The sequence below is a fragment of the Pteropus medius genome, unplaced genomic scaffold (genome assembly GCF_902729225.1).
Source record: "Pteropus medius unplaced genomic scaffold, Ma_sr-lr_union100, whole genome shotgun sequence".
NCBI lineage: Eukaryota > Metazoa > Chordata > Mammalia > Chiroptera > Pteropodidae > Pteropus > Pteropus medius.
In genome coordinates this window covers 3,022,974-3,039,737 of record NW_024350924.1, presented here as the reverse complement: position 1 = coordinate 3,039,737, position 16,764 = coordinate 3,022,974, and the positions used below count along the sequence as shown (strand labels likewise).

The 16,764-nt window shown below is 56.5% G+C and overlaps 1 protein-coding gene across 1 annotated transcript; it reads right to left on the bottom strand.

Annotated features, from left to right (window-relative positions):
- Positions 1-5,411: 5,411 nt before the first annotated feature.
- Positions 5,412-5,927, bottom strand: UBL4B (ubiquitin like 4B). The gene has a single exon (XM_039841011.1). The coding sequence runs from the start codon at positions 5,925-5,927 to the stop codon at positions 5,412-5,414; it is 516 nt and encodes a 171-aa protein (XP_039696945.1).
- Between the last annotated feature and the right edge of the window lie 10,837 nt (positions 5,928-16,764).

Genomic DNA, 16,764 nt, shown 5'->3' with positions numbered 1-16,764 from the left:
GAGGACCAAGCTTGCTTTCTCCAACTAGCTATCATTCAAGTTTAAGTAGCGACAGTGGCCTGGGGTTGTCTGCATGAGATCGGGGACCAGTGGGTGGCTCTGAGGGCCTCCCCCTGCCCTTTCTGATGAACACTGGCTTTGATCCTGGGGTCTCTGGCTCATAAATAACGTCCCAGGCGTGGGTGCCCTGGGACATCTCCAAGGGCCGCTGGCTGACAAGGCCGACTCAGCGGGGTCTCGAGGACAGACTCCGCCCTACTGCAGTATTGTGATGGGTTTATGGCCAGCCGGCAGACAGTAGTTACCTCAGATTTATCACCCTTCCACGAGGGCAGAGGGAGCCGCTAAAAGCTGCCAGGGAGCCCTTAAATCACCGTGATGGGAAGTGCTGTCGGAGGGAGCAGAGGGCAGTAGGTGGGAGCCATCCTGGGGGCTGGGGTTTCCTGCTGGCTCCTCCGTTACAGTCCATTGCAGAGGGGGATTTACAGCCCCGGAGTCCCCTTGGAGCTAAGTAGCCTCCCAGGGAGGAGCCGGCAGGGACTGCAGAAGCTGAGCCAAGAGAATGAGGGCGCCCAGGGCCAGCTGGGATGGCCGTGCAGAGATCTGAGAGGAGGTCCAGGGCCCCAGCACCCAAAGTGCTGGCTACTGTGGCTGTGAGAGGTGGCTTGCTACCAAAGCCAACACTGCATATGTGCCTGCCCGGACAGTCCCGCCTCCCTGGAAGCATGCCCATCTGTGAGCAACCCTATGTGTGCAGATGACTGTTTTGAGGTTTATATCAGCAGAAAGGCTCATGGGTGCAATGAGGCCATTTCCCATTGTACCTGAGCCCCTGGCTGGGTAGATGCACTTATGGATCCGCATCGCACATGCAGGCAGGTGAGTTCTGAGTTCCCGTCTGCGCCTGCCCACTGGGTGAGCCTGGGTAAGTGCAAGAGAAAGACACGAGGAGGATAAGGAGAAGAGCTGGGGGTGTTCAATAGAAGGGCCACTGCTGATGAAAGGAATGGGAAGGAAGAGAAGGTGGGCAGGGGCGGGAGGAAGGAGACTTAAGGAACAGAGAGAAAGAGCTAAAAGCAAGCACCCAGGTGTCTACGCACTGCAGCCAACTCAGCCCAAATGTGGTCAGAGAGAACGGGAGGGAAAGGGGAGAGAAGAGGTACAGGAAGAAAAGCAGAAAGGACAGGAGAGGAGGAAGGTGACCGAAGAAGGGGGAGCGGGGCGAGGCAGCCGGCAGGAACGCCATATGCTCCAGAAGGCACGGGGCCCAGGCTTTGCAGCTGTTCTCGCCTGAGCCTCTATGAGCGACAGCTGGCTTGGCGCAGGACCCTACCCCAGGGCAGCCTGCTCTGCAGCCACTCCCCTGCCACGAGCTGGCAGCCACCCAAGCCCAGCCCATAGCACAGGGAGGGTGACCCAGGCTGGAGCAGGTGATCCAGACCAGCATGCCACCTTGGAGAGTTTACAGAGAGAAGGGATCTCCGTCCACAAAGAGGCATGGGCTGACTTCATGTCCAGGCACCCTTGCAAAACCCAACTGCCATGCAGGACACAAATGTGTACACCACGTGTCCCTCTCCATGTCCCTATATGTCCTGCGAACACCCCTGTCCCAACAACATGAGGCATCACTTGAACAAAGCAAGGTCGGTTTGGGCCACTTCGTCCTGAAGCACTCACAGCTCCTGGACTGGGCTCTACAGTCTTCCTTTCTGTCTTTGAATTTGCTGCTTGGGATCTTCTGGCCAAGTGGGCCAAGTGGGTCAGCTGGGCTCCCGCAGCCTGAACCCCGAAAAGCAATACCTGCACTCAGACACTGCGAGTTGTGCAGAGCTTAAAGCTCCCTTCTGCAAACTGGCTCTGCCATCGTAGCCCCCACCCTATGGGTGTGAGGGGTGTTGATGTGTTTTTGGGTGTGTATCTGGGATGTATTTGCATGTCTGTGTGTCTCTGGGTGTCATGAGGCACCCAACAAGGTCAGATGCTGGGCGTGCTGAGCCAAGTGACAGTTCTCAGGTGTGACATGTGGAGCCCTGAGTGTCAAGAAAAGTCTCACAGGTGTCCTTCAACTGCCCTCATTCCCATCCTTCACCAGCTCAAATGCCACCTCCTCTTTGAAGGCTCCTTGAGACTCTGTGGGAGGGACCACACCCCATCTGTGTTCCCACAGCTCCTGGGCTGAGCCTCTCCTTTGAGTTGGCTTATTACCAGTGATTTCAATCATGCATACAAAACACATGGCACAACACCTGCAGTGGTGTAATGCCCTGGTGTTCCGGCCTGTGTGATATGCCCTCTCTGAACGTGAGTGGGACCCCTGACTAATAGAATCAGACATCTAGGATCTCTGGAGCCCCTGAAACATGTTAACATCTTCAACATCTGCAAGAATTTTCATCCTGACAGACCATTCCTCGTGCCATCATTCAGGACTTTGGATTAAAGCGACGTGGATACCTAGAGACACATCACATCTCAAGCCTGGGCTATGACAGGACAGCGGGGCTTCCCCAGCCCCCTCCGCTGCACGGCGCAGCCAGGGACAGCAGGGGGCGCACTTCTCTCTCAACAGCCTTCTCAGGGAGATGTGGCTCCTGGGCTACCAACCTAAGTCCCTAGCTCAAAGCCTGGCACATAGTAGGACCACTATCATTGTTTATTGACTGAAGAATAAAGGACTGATAAAATAGCATACAAACCAGGGAGCTGTGCCTGTTTCCATCAGAAAGACTATTTCACCGGGAACCAGGGAACAGAGGGTGCTGGTCTGCTGGTGACGCAGGAGAGGTAGGAGAAGCCAGACTTCTCTGTGGAGAGAAACCTGTCCTGAGGTGCCTGCTCCTTGAGCAAAGTCGTGACCTGAGTGTCTTTTCCTGGTGGAGAGGGGTGCTGCAGGGAAGTGGCAGAGCTGCATGCTCCAGGCTGCAGTTTAAAAAGAGTGCGCTCCCCATTCCCACTGTCCCCTCAAGTGGTGACAGCAGAGAAGGGGACAGGGAGCCTTCAGCTGGTTTGCCAGCACAGATTTAAATTCACCTTTGAAATAAGGTGGAACTGGGCACGGGGAACGAGCCCCACCGCAGGCAGCCCAAGAGTTGGGGCTCTCCACACAGAATAGGATCCGAACCCAGCATTAGAGCATGAGGCACGGCTCTGCCCCCCGCCTCCCAATACACCCCTGCCTGCAAGTTCGTCCATTAGGGGACAAAGCCTGTCATCCCACAGTGGGAAATACGGCACTGAGTAAAAACTGTCCCTGGGAGAGGTGACAAACAAGTTCTCCTTAAGCTCAAAGTGCTAGTGTGTCCTCTCCTGCACCCAGCTCTCGTGGGGATGGAGCAGGGGCCCTTGGAAGGGTGGAGCCAGCAGCGGGAGGCAGGCAGGGGCACAAAGGGGCCCAACGACTTCCCTTCCTCCCAGTTGGGGACTGGAGTCCTCTTCCCCTGCAGCGCTGGTGAGAAAGCAGTGGAGGTGGCTGCTCTCAGCGGCCCTGACACTCCCACTAACTAGAGAGAAAATAAAGGCTCCCGTCCTTCATACTCTTCATGCTCGCTTCTCTCGGCAAAAGAAATAAAATGGCCCACTTACTTTTATCGCCCACAGATTTCCTGGGAAATGGACTATTAGTTCCCCTAATGTGAAGATAATAGGCTCGTCCCCTTTGCAAATGGCAAAGCCCCAGCACCAACACGCTCACAGAACTGGGCAGGAGGCCTGTCCTGTGGGGACCAAGGGCCTGGGAGCAGGAGGAGCAGGACTAGGACCCATTCAGGGACCGGGGCGGGGGAGGCGGAGGCTGGGGCTCCTCCACCCCCAGCCTGCGGTGCTGGCTGCAGCCACCCGTGTGAGTCCTCCGTGCCCCTGACTTCCCTCTCCTCTTGGCTTGTGGGAGCAGGGCCGGGGTAGCATTAAAGGAGAGAGTCATTAACTAAATGGGAGCGTGTCTCGCTCTGGATGTAGGAACTGCTACTAAACAGGCTCACGGCACCAGAGAGACGGTTTCCAGGGTCTCTCCCTGCTTCTGCTGCTGACCTCACCCCTAGAAGACATCACTCAATTGCAAGGAGTTCACATCTAAGTCTCAAAAACACCTAGAGGTAAGTAGAGACTATTATAATGAGCCCCAATTAACAGGTGAAAAACCCGAGTATCAAACAGGTGAACTCGGGTCATACAACAAGACAAACAAACGGCTGAGCTAGGACTGGAATCAGACACCGGGCCCTGCAGGCCAAGGACAGAATGCTCCCCAGGTAAGTGGTCCCTGCTTGTTCTTTTCAGACACTGTCTCCATCTCCTTCTCTGCCTCCCTCACCGAGCAACAGCACTTCAGGGACCCTGGAGGGGCACTAGGCTCACAGTGAGCTGCCTGCCCTCCTCACACACTGGGTGGGGGGCTCCTCAGCCCTCGGCGAGGTCTATGCTCACACACCAAGAGCAGAGAAAAGGGTCTGGCTTTCCTGCCTGCAGACACTGGCCCCTCCATGCCGAGCCCAGGGCACTGCGAAGTGGCGCTGGCATCTGAGCATTTAGTCACACAGGTTGTACTCTAGTTTTATGCTGCTGCTTTACTCGTCACATTGATGCCATCTCTCCACTTAGGCTGCACGCTCTGGGAGGGCGATGATCCCAGCTGGTCCCATTTTTGCTCCCAGGGAGCCTGGGCTGTGCTGGACAGGTAATGGGGGCTCTGTGGCACCTGTGGGTTGATGACTTGGGGCAGGGCGGGGGCATGGCTCTGTTCGCAATGGCCATAGTGAGTGTTTGACATTGCAAACTGCCCATTCTGCCCGAGCTCGTTTCCTGCTGTGCTTGGTCTGTGTGCGTCTCTCTGTGACCTCCAGGTCCGGCACACAGTAGGTGCTCTCCTCCCACTCCTATCTCTGTTGTCCCTGTCACAAGCGTAGAGGCACAAGCAAGCAGACAGCAGGGAAAGGCTCAGCCAGAGGGCGAGGGGCCGCTACCTATATTCCCCTTCTCATGGCCTGAGGATGGAGGAACGTGAACTCATGTTATCTTTCTGTTCCAAAGGAGAGAGAGGATCTGCCTAGGACCATAGATGTGTGTTAACAGCCCCAGGGGTTGCTGGGCATCCTCAGGCAAACCGCCCAGCCCAGGAAGCGATGCCCAGTCTGTGAGAGGCATGCAGCCTTTGACTGCCCTTATGGGCTGCCCATGGGGTGATCAGAACCCTTTCTAGAGGATAGTGATGGGGTAGAATCATTCCATGTTTCAGAGGGGGGACCACAAGCCCAAGAGATGACAGAAGGGTCCAAAATTCCTTCAGCTGCTCCTGAAGTTGCAAAAAGGAGTGAGGATGCATCTACGCCAGCAGGAAGTAGCGGGGAGTCGCAGGGAACAGTTAAGGATGAGGCTGGGCGAATTTGAGCATGCAAATAAGTAGTAGGGTCAGTTTACTGATCAGCCTTCTCCTCCTCCTCGATCTCCTGCTCGTCTGCGGGCTTCGAGGCCACAGCCTCAGGCTTCATCTCCTCTGCAGTCTCTACTGGTGGCTCCCCGGTCAGGAGGTCCCGGGCCAGCTGCTCCAGGTGCCCCAGGCTTATCCTCTGCAGGCGCTCCTCATGCTCCTGCCTCAGCAGCTGCAGCACTGCCTTGGCATCCTGGGGCCCAAAGTGTTTGGCGAGGACCTGGGCCAGCTGGTGCCACAGAGGCTGGGGCTGGAGGGCCTCCTCGGGCACCGTGTTCTCCAGGGGCCGCACGATGACACTGATGGAGGCATTGGGCCCGATGCAGTAGTCAGACAGACACTTGTCATCGGCTAGAAGCTGGCCACGGAAGAGCAGGTGCTGCCGCTCCTCGGGCACCTGCAGCCGCTCGGACACCAGCTTTTTCAGCATGGCCACGCTCTCCTGCCCCGACACCTTCAGGCTGCATTTCCGGCCCACGAGCAGCTTGACCGTCAGAAACATTGGGGCCGAGAGCGGAATCAGGAGGGACCCATGCTCCAGTGGCTGGCCTGAGGGTTACGGAGCCTGCAGGAGAAGGCGGCTTCTCCCTGCCAATGGAGGGTGGTGGCCCCAGGAGCCTAAGGGCTCGGCCCAGGAGGGCAGCCATTGGCTAATGCACAGTGATGTCACAATGCCTCAGGAGGGTCTGACCTTAGGGAAGTCAGAAGGGCGTTTTGGGCACAGAGCATCCTTCCTCCATAGGAGGGGAAAGGAGAATAGAGGAGGAGACAAGGGGAGCCAGGAACGAAAAATAACATCACAGTGGATACTTTCCGGCCTCACGAAGCTTCCCGTCCGGCGAGCCAGCCAGCACTCATCAAGTGACCCCTTTCGGTCACGTGCTTACATGCTCTCTTGGGTTGGGTGTCCCAGAAGCGGATCCCGAGACAGGGATTTAGTTGTGCTTAGTTGGGAGGCGACCCTCGGAAGCACCAGGAGGGGTGAAGCGAGACGAGGGAGAGAGGGAAGCCTGCACTGACGGGCAGGTTGCCTTTGAGGAAGCGGGGCTGCTGTGCGCTGTGTCCTGCCTTCAGTTAGCGGGGTGCCGACTCCTTGGCGCCTGTGGTCCACACGTGTGACCAGAGGAAACCCTTGGGCAGAGGTTTGCAGCGGCAGTAAGGGGCCATCAGGTTTTAAGGAACATGGGTGTTGAGGGGACAGGACTCACCACCGACATCATCTGCTTCGTGGCCTCTGAGGCAGGTACTGTCATCTTCTCCATTTGCCAGAGGAGACCACGGGGCTCAGCTCCATCGTTCGGCGAGCAGGCAGTGCAGCCAGTGTCTTCCTCACCCCCGTCCCGCCTCCTAAAACATCTGTTCAGAGCCCTCTGGGCGCCAGGCAGTCAGCAGGCACCCAGGGCCCCAGGTGGGTGAAGAAAGGAACACTTACGGGGACTCCACTGCGCCAGCACCTTCTGCAGCACAGGCATTTTCGGTCGAGCTTGTCGACGGCCCTTTATAAACGTTGGCGCATCTAACCCTTGAGGAAGGTATTGTTATCTCATTTTAGAAATGAGCGAGCATGGAGAAGACCCGGTTGACGCCCCATAGCTGGCGGGGTGATTTCGTCAGGCATCCCCTCGCCTCTCCCCAGCTCCCCTGGCTTCACCTCCTGCTCCGCCAGCACCCGCCTCTCCTCGCCCCTCCTCCCCTCGGCTGACCTGCCCTTTCCCTTCCGCCTGGACTGCACTTGAATAACACTGTTGCCAACACCCTTGGACTTCCCAGACCCTGCTGGTCCCCAGCGCCCAGCCCTGATGCTTCCCTCTCTCCCTCGTCTCGCTTCACCCCTACTGGTGCTTCCTAAGGTCGCCTCCCAGCTAAGTACAACTAAATCCCTGTGCTCCAATCTCTCCCTTCTGGCCCTGGCAGCCTTGGGCAAGGGAAGAAAACACCCATGGACGCCACAAACTTAGCCAGCCCTCCCCCTCCCCTAACCCCCATGTTCTAACTACAGCAGGCGACCCAAATCCTAGTCCTGAGAGAAACTAAGCTCGCGATTCAGGAATTCCCAGACATCTTGCCCCTTCTCTCACCCACCACGTGCTGCCCAGTCCAGCTGGGCCTTCCCCGCCTTCCTGCACCCCCCCTCTCCCCTGCCGGCCGAACCCCTCCCTGTGACTGTCTCCTCCTTCCAGTCCCACCCCCTCGTGTCCATTCCTGCCACAGCCGGGGGAGGAGGGGGCTTCCCAGGTCAAAGTTAGGTCAAATCACTCCTCTGAGCAACATCATTCACCTTAATCCTCTGCTTTTGGGATCGAAACCAGCTCCTCAGCCCGGTGTCCAAGGGCATCACGACCTGGCTCTGCTTCCCCCAGCCTTCTCCACTTTGCATCCTCCACTCCAGCCGTAGCCACCTGCCATTTCCTCTACTTGCTTGTCCCATGTGAACTCTTCCAACTCATCTTTCAAAATGCTGGTTCAAGACCACCTCCTCCATGAAGGCTTCCTTGCTTTCCCCAGCCCTGAGCAGATGTAATTCCACCTCCGTAAATTGCACAACTGCAAACTCTCCTTGAACATCCCTGTGTGGATGCACTCGGAACACGTCTGTGTCTCCCTCACTTCTCTCGGAGTGGGTCTCATCCGTCTTTGTGTCCCCACCTCCCGCACATGGAGCCTGGTGCACTGAAGCCCTCGAAGACACGTCTGTCGAATGAAGATAAAATTTAGACACGCTGAGCCATGCAGGAGGACGCAGGCTGTGGGAAGATATAAACCTGCCTGCAGCCTCTCCCTCACCCCCGTTTTCTCCCCTAGAGAGATGAAAATCCAAAACCACATTTAAAATAAATCTAAGCGATTCCACTCTTTACCAAAGGATCTTCTACAGTATTCTTTAAATATCCTACTCCCTTGGTGCATTAGAAATAAGATAAAATTTGCGAATGTGCACGCAGTGTGTAGGGGCCTCGCAGACCCCGTGATGGCCAGGAGCGTCTGCAGAGCGGGAGCAGAGGGTGGACGAGGCTTTCCTACTGCCATCTGGGAGTCCCAGCCTCTGGAGGGGAGGACCCTGAGGTGGAAAACCGTGGGATGGACAGGGGAATATACCGTGGGAGACACCCGGGAAGGCTTCGTAGAGGACGGAGATTTGAGCCATTCTCTGCAGGAGAAGAAAGGAAGAAGTGGGGAGGGCGGTCGGCTCTCTCTCCCAAGCTATGGGACTTCTGAGGAAAGGGCAGGAGGTCTGAGCATGGAGGGAGAAGAGAACTGACCACCTGCCCCCAGACTGCGGCCAGGACGCCGGCAGCCACTGAGGAAGACATGTTGGGCCTGGGCTTCTAGAAGCACGTGAGAGCTGCGGCTCAGGCTTCATCTCTCCAAGGCCAGTGACCACCTGCAAGCAGGTTCCCCTGTGACAGGGGCTTTGAGGGCCATAGCTGCTGGGTCACACTTTCTAAATCATGCTCCCTGGTCTAGAGTCCCAGTGTCCTAAAGGCCCATGAGGACAGAAGCTTTGGAGTTAGGGATGTCCCAGGTAGCTGAGAGAGTTGGTCGCCACCGTCTGTGCCTAGGACTCCTACTGCCCTCCCCAAGGACAGTGGGGGGCACTTTCCCAGACCCTCGATTCATACTTGGAGCTTGGAAATGTCATCATTTTTCCCATGTTATTATCGCTTGTCTTAATTATGGAATTAGCGTGATTGTGCAGTCCACCTGTGCAATCAGACAGTGATTGCCATAATTAGGGGGCAGATTAGCAGGAATGAGAGGGGTCTGTGACTTGAGGGGAAGGAACGAATGTGTGCTGAGAGAATGCTGGGCAGCAGTGGGCTCGGACTCCTCTCTAAAGCTACTGCGAATGCAATGAATGCAATTGTGTCGTGGAAACAAGGTGGGGATCGGGGAGAGGGGATGGGACAGGAAGGTGCTTGGGACAGGTCTGTGAGCGCTCAGCTGCCTGAAGCCCTGGGCAGTGTTACTAGGGGCTGACTGGACATGGGTACACTGAGGGCGTGAACTCCATAAGATCAAAGCCAGGTGTCCAGCCAGGGGCCTGCCTTGAGCAAGCCTGATCCTCGAGTCTCACTGCCTAATGGGAGCGAAGTCACTGCCCAGCCTCCCTCGCAGGGCTGCTGTGTGGGCTAGGAGAGGCAGGTCTCGCCCCCAGGACCCAGCAGAGTGTCTGACCCATAAATACATTTTTATGTATGTACGTAAACTTGTAAATGTGAGCTCTGCCACCCTAACTGTCAGGGAAGATCCATGGCACTTAGCTAGGTGCCGAAGGCGTGATTCTCCTAGGCCAGAGTGAGCTCCACTCCACAGGTCGGCAGGCGGAGCAGCTCTCTGCAGACCTGGCCAGCCAAGGGGCCGAGGGGCCGAGAAACACTGGCTGATGGCTGGGCTCTGGGCCGTGGGGAGTCTGTGGCCACTCCCTGCGGCTTGCCTGAAAGATCCGTCATACCTCGGCCTGCCTCACCCCGGGGCAAGTTTTCAAGTGCTTCGATAACACCAGGCTGGCCTTCCAGGGGGAGAAACTGAGAGAGAAACAGTGATGGAGACAAAGTGAGCGGAAGACCAGGACCGGGATGGAGCCAAGCCAGAAAGAGGAGGGGGGACTGGAAGCTGGAGCTCAGAGAGACAGAACGGGAAGAGCAGAGTAGAGGGAGGTATGGGAGGGGGAGAGGAGAGAAAACGAAGGGCAGAGGAGCAGCACACGAGGCAGAGGAAGAAATTATAACAGGACACTGTGCGGAGAAGGAAAAGATGGCAGCAGGTGGGGAAAGGAGCAGAAGGAATCGTTACTGCAAAAAAAAAAAAAGCGCAGTATCTCTGTAGCCTCCCTGCTGGGAACAGTGTCCCTCTCCCCTCTCTGACAGTCTGGAAATGCTCACGGGAAAATTCTGGCAGAAAAAATGGAGTCCAGGCAGCAGTCCACTGACAGGAGACACCCCTGCCTCCTGCACCCCACGCCAGCCCCACCATCCACTAGCATGTCCTGAGCGCCCGTGACATGTGCAGGTGCTCTGCAAGACCCTGGAGGTGGGACCACGGGCTAGCAGGAAGGGCTGACGCTGACAAGGGCTGCCCTCAGGCCCAGCCCCGTGCTGGAGACCCCATTCATCCTGTGCTGCCTCCTGTAGCTGCCATTGGGGACCCTGCCCCTTTGAGGTGTCTCTCAGGGCTGCTGTGGGCTGTCTGGCCTACCCCCAGAAAGGACAGGTAGCTCCTTAGGTGGCCCCTACACCAGCTGCCCCCCATGATGCTTGGCATACAGTAGGTGCTATTTAGATCAACGAGGCCCACTTCCCACCACCCCTCATCCACTGGCTGGCACTGGCTGTCTCAGCAGCTGTACCAAAGCGGGTCTGTGGCTGCTCCAGTCGGGACCCCCAAGCCTTCCCTCCACCCCCTGCCTCCAGGTCTTAGGGAGCTGAGGTTAAGGTGGATGGGCCTGAGCCTGGAGAAGGGCAGCAGATGGCACGGAGCCACAGGCCTCTCCCCAGCCCTGCCCTCATCGACTTTGGGTGGCCCAGCATCTCTCCCCGCCTTGGTCCTAGCACCCAAAACCTACGTCCTGCCATGTGCTGCTGTCCTGAGCCCCAGAGAAGTCAGATACTGCCTGGGGTTGCTCACAAGTCTGACCCAGAGCCCACACCAGACTCAGGCTCTCTCACCTTCTGGAAAACCTCATGGGGCTGCAGCCTGCTGTGACCACTAGATGTCACTGGTGACCTCCCAGGCCGGCTCCAGCCGCTGATGCCAACCAAGTGGCCTGGGGCTTCCTCCCTGTTGGGGCCTGGGAACTCAGGACTGGGCCAGGTCCAGAGCCTCATTCAGAGACGAGCCCCCTCCTCCAGCAGACTGCCAGTCATGCCCCGCCTGCCCTTGTGGGTCACGCTCCGGGCAGCCATACTCTGGGCACAGACATCAGTGCCCACCCTGAGCTGGGCACAGCGCCAAGGGCTGAGGCTGGAAGAGAAGACAGTAAAACACATCCCTGGGGAAGGGACACAGATGCATAAACCTGTCATTTTCACCTATGCATAAACCTTACCACGAGGGGAAGGAGCTCGTGATCCAACAGAAGGGGAGACCAGGTCAGAGAGGCTTCACCAAAGTGAGACCTTGAGTGGGTCTGAAGGAGGAGCTGCCCCAGTGAAGAAGGCGCGACGGGCACCCTGGCTGCCAGCCTGGCACGTTGAAGTCCATGTGGAAGGGTATGGGACCTGGTGTAGCTGGAGGCGGGGGCGGTATGGGATGGGCAGGGGGTGAGAGACAGGGCGGACGAAACGGACAGGGGCCAGCCACTTTCACAGCATTCTCTACTGGGAACAAAACTTCTCTGAGTTAAACATATCACACCCTAAATCCCTGTGATGCACACAGGAGTCCCAAAGGAGAAGCCCAGAGCTATCGGCTCGCTCTCTCTTGTGCACATGCACACGCCCACTCTGCCAACCTAAATGGGGACCAGTAAAGGACCTTTTTCCCCTGCATTGTCTCTGAGCTCCACTAGGACTATAGGAATGGCAGGCCCCCACCCAGTGCTACGCTACCAGCGGCAAGCTCCCTTCTCCCTCACTGGGCCCAGGAGGAGACTCAGCCCGGGGTGTGGCTGGTGGCCCATCTTCCCGGTGAGGAGTGCTTTGACCATGATCCCCATGGGCCATGGCGGGGCCCATCTGCGCCCTGCGCTGTGTAATTCCAACTGATAAAAAATAGTCTGCTTCAGCCTGTAGCCATGGTACCATGATGTTCACTTAAACATACTAAATGCACTCTGAACTTCAGGTTATAAACCCTCCAGGACTGAGACTCAGCAAGACAACTCCTCATCAGCGAGCACTGGGAACCGGAGTGCAGGGCTGTTGTTCACTTAGGCATCCATGCTTACGATCCACAAACATTCCTCACATGCTAAGTATGTGTCAGATGTTTGCCTTCGACTATGGGGAGTAATCTGCCTGCAAATTAAGCAGGAATAAGAGGTGGTGCTCAGACTGAGCTTGGACTTGGCAGGTAGGGTGGTAAGAGGGGGAACAGTTTTCTCTAGTCCTAGAAAAAGGGACAGGCACGAGCATCTCTGGGGGGAAGCTGGAACAGAACTAGCCTTTGCCAGCTCAGTGTCCCTCAGGGCAAGACAGAGGAATCAACTATGAAGAACCTTCTTCCAGGCCAGCTGAAGAATGTCCTCCAGGAGGCTGTGGGCAGCACCCACTCAGATAGCGTCAGAGGGCTGGGGACGTATCTTTAAGGCCAAGTAGGAAACCGCTTTTCTCGCTTGGGGCCAGGGGCACTGAGGGCGGCTGATATGCCAAGCCAGGAGGAGCATTATAGGGAAGATTCTGGTACATTAGGACTGGTGCTCTGTGACTTACCACATGCCCTCTAATTCCTGAGTGCCATTTCCCCCTTGGTTTCCTTATAAAGTGCTTCTTGAAAAATCTACAATCTTATGTCCATTGCAACAATGAGAACAAAAAAGGTTTATTCGCATCTAAGCCAGATAAAATGGAGAAGCAAAGGGGTTCCTGGGTTGGGCAGTTACAGAGACCCAGCTGAGGGCCAGGGGGGTCCCGGAGGGCCTGGCATGGGCACATACCCTCCTAGAAATGGCTTTGATGAGTGTTACTCTCCCTCTAGTGGTGAATGATCCTTTGAAGATCTGAGTCATCAATCAGAGTGGCAAGAACCCTCCACCAGGCAGCCAAGATCAAACATGATACGTGACAAGAGAGGACAGAGGAGTTACCGCAGAGCCCTGCCCTGAGCACCTCCTGCTCTTGGTGGCCTTGCAAGTCCCAGCTGAGTCTGGATGAAGAAGCCTGTGGCCACTCTAAAGATGCTGCCACACTGATTCCACAGGACCAAAGGGGCTCCTGGTTCTATAACAGGGAAGCTTGTGCCATCCTTTCTACCTGGCTACTGGCCTAAGATGCTAAGGCCAGTCCTTAGATGAGACCAGGCTGGATTCTTTGCCAGACAGGAACCGACAGCCCCTAAACGGTGGGAATCCTGTGGGTTGACAGATAGATAGGCTCTTCTCTCCAAGCTGCTTCGGGGGGCACAAACTAGTTGAAACAAGAATCTCCCTGAGCTATTCAAAACCGTAATGCACCCTCTCAAGCTCCCACTTATACCTGACCCCTCCCCACCTCCCTGCAAGGACAAGGCCGGGGAGATGAGTGAAAGGGGATCTGAGGGCAGAAGGATTTAGGACAACATTAGGGAGAAATTTCTGAAACGAGGCTGGGATGCTGCTTCCCGTAAACTTTTAGCAATAAAGAGAACAAGCCCTGTTTAATTGAACCAGTTAGCTAGGAGCAGGGAGATAGGCAAGATGACCTTGACCGGCAGATGACCTTGACAGCCTTCGGTGGTGAACTCAGGCAGGGGTGCCTGGACGAAAAGAAATCTGTACTCTTGTCCACCAGGTCTCACACTAATGCCACGGGAAAGGCCAACTGAGATCTAATCCTCATGTTCGACTCAACAGAAGTGACCAGATGATCCTGCAGTAGCCCAGCCTAGGGACCCTGGGTTGCAGGTCAGATTGTCAGAGGGGAAAAGGAGCCAAAAATGCAAGTCCTGCCACCCCCGTCAAGAAACCAGGGCCCAGAAGTAACTTGTTAATTTCAGCCTGATTTGGGAGGGGTTTCCATGCCCACCAACCCCTGGGGAGCATGCCTTCCAGGAGAGGAAGTGAGGCAGGGTGGGCGTGGGGAGCTGGGTGTGGGACGTGGTCCCCAAGGCCCCAGCCAAGTTTCTAGGCCCCAGATGAAGAGTGCATCACTGGTTCCCCCTGGAGGGGAGTAGTCAGTCACTCTGTAAAAGTTTATTTTTATACGTGTCTGATCTATTTCACATCCGCTCTGATATTTTGACACACGTACAGGAAATGTAACTCTCCCCCATATGGCAGTGTTTGGTTGGCCAGACCTGGAGAAACTCAATAGGGTCACAGAGGAGCAAAGGGGAGTTGCAGTGTCAGGAAAGAATGCCAGAGGCCTGAAGCCACGGTGGGCACCTGGGGCCAGCAGGCCAGGGACAGGGATCATGGTGGGGTCAATACAGAAATCCCCCTGCCCGGGTACAGGCCCCGGGGCCCTCATGCCTAGGAGCCTGAGTGTGCTCTGTCTGTTGCTCCCCAGGAGATGGACTGAGGACGAAGCAAGTCCCGAAGAGGGCAACTAGAGCCAGCAGCCCCAGGCACAGACTGTTAGAGAGACAAAGACCAGTCAGGCCTGAGAGCCCAAGGCTGAGAGGAGGTCAGGGGGCCCGCAGCTCAGATGGAACACAGGGGCAGGGAGAAAGCTCTACCCCGGCCTGGGCACTGCCCACGTGGAGCTTCCCCAAGAACCAAACCTCCCTGGGCCTCGATTTCCTCCTATGTAAATTGGGGTTGATATTACCCGGCTGGGGGAGATTAAAGGGGAGAATGAAAGGGTCTGTTAAAGGAGACGAGCCTGGCAGATGCCAGTTCTCTCTCCTGGGGAGGATGCTAGCATGGCCCTGCCAGGGCGGCGGGAGGACGAAACGGGAGGGCGTGTGCGGGTCCCCCGCATAATGCCTGGCTCCAGGCCTCGGTTCTTTCCTACAGTTCTAGTCATTAACAGGCACCCAGCACAGAGAGACAACCCAGCAGGCCTTTAAACGGCGGTGACAGCCCTATGGGGGCGTGGGGACAGCGTGCTGTGGAAGAACAGGGAGAGGCCCTTTCTCCTCCCCACGGGTCAGCGAGAAGAGAGAAGCTCTCCCAGAGAGAAGAGTAAACTCCACAGCACAGTTATTTTGTGGGGATTTTTTCCCCCCGTTTAAATTCACAGACGTCGCATTCCTATAGGTGCCCCGTGAGGGCAGGTTCATGGACCAGCCTCCTCGATTCATGGGGTCCAGATGAGGGCCGATGCCTGGCCCTCTTCCATGACCCCCTGGTGCTGGCATCGGACACAGGGTGTGGGCAAGATGGGGCGTGAAACAATCTCTCCAAATGAAGCCATTATGACAGTCCTAGTCCTACATGCTTAAAAATCACACGGGTAGCCTGACCACTGCCTCTTGAGAGCTCTGCCTCTGTCTCCAGGGAACTCTTTCCCCTGGCTGTGGGCGCTGCTGTCCTGGAATGTGTCACTGCCTTGGTCATCACTGCCTTGGTCACCACTGCCCCAGGGAGCTGGTTTAAGATCCCAAGAACCAAGGAAGAGCCGCACGAGCTCTGCTGGGTAAGTGGAGTGTGACAGCTAAGAAGTCTCTAAGTGCCTCCTTCTTCCCTTCCCCTCTGGGACCCAGGGGTCAAAGCTCCAAAAAGCCGGGGAGTATCAGTAGGTGGAAGCTGCACTTGGCCTCACCTCACCCCATACCCCCACCCACATCCCTGTAAATCCTGGCGACACAACAGGAAGGCCTTTTAACTAGCACATAAAAGTGCTTTGGGCTTTCAAAGGCCCACTCTGCGTTTACAGGAGCCTGAGACTTTTACGGGCCATTTCCAGTCCCCTGCCTCTGACCTACCGATGCAGCCTGGTTTCTAGCTGTGGTGTGGAGAATAGTTACAGTCCAAGCCCAGTGACCATAGGCCAGTGAGGAAGAGTGAGAGACCCTTGGACCTGGGAGTAGAGGCCGCCTCAGCAAGCCCAGTCAGGCTACCCACCCACTCTCTACGGGCCAGGCATTCTGCTGGAGTCCCCTATGACTGGCCCTCCATCTTTCAGAGAGGACACGAAATAAGGTCTCACTAAGTTCTTTATCAAGTGACCGATCTGCAGCCACAATAACTGCAGATCAGTCCCGGAAGGGGCTCAGCAAACACCACTGAAGAGTAGAGAGGGTCTTGTCCTAAGACGTGCTCAGCCCATTTGGGGATGACCAGGTAGGCAGTTCTGGCGGTGGCCAGGTAGGGCAGGCGTCAGACTAGACGTGAACAATGGATCCTTACCATCTGGTTTAGCTCCGAAGACTGTGAAACCAGAGACTTCTAAGGATGTGGGGGAAAGAATTGTTAAGCATCTCTCCAAGGCAGAGGCAGGACGCCCCCAGGCCAGTGACCTCGCCAGAGGGCCTGTGATCCGGCTGGTCCCGGACCTCTCTGGCTCTACGTGGGTGGGGGCAGCCTCGCGGCCTGGGAGCTGCCAGAAGCCTGGTAGAGGGGAAGGAGCGCCCGGGATCTCTGCTTCCCCGACTTCTGCCCTCAGCCAGTGAGAAATCCCAGGGGAGACGCCAAGACCCCTCCCTGGGGTCTGCAGCTGCCCCCTCTCTCCGCCCCCTCCCTTCTTGACTGTCTTCTCTCTCTCTAGCTCTTCCTCTGCTTTTTTCCCTTTCTCGGTAGTTCTTCCTCTCCCTCCTCATTC

Bases quoted from the DNA above. Each gene is read 5' to 3' on its own strand.
- UBL4B (XM_039841011.1), bottom strand. From the start codon at position 5,927: ATGTTTCTGACGGTCAAGCTGCTCGTGGGCCGGAAATGCAGCCTGAAG.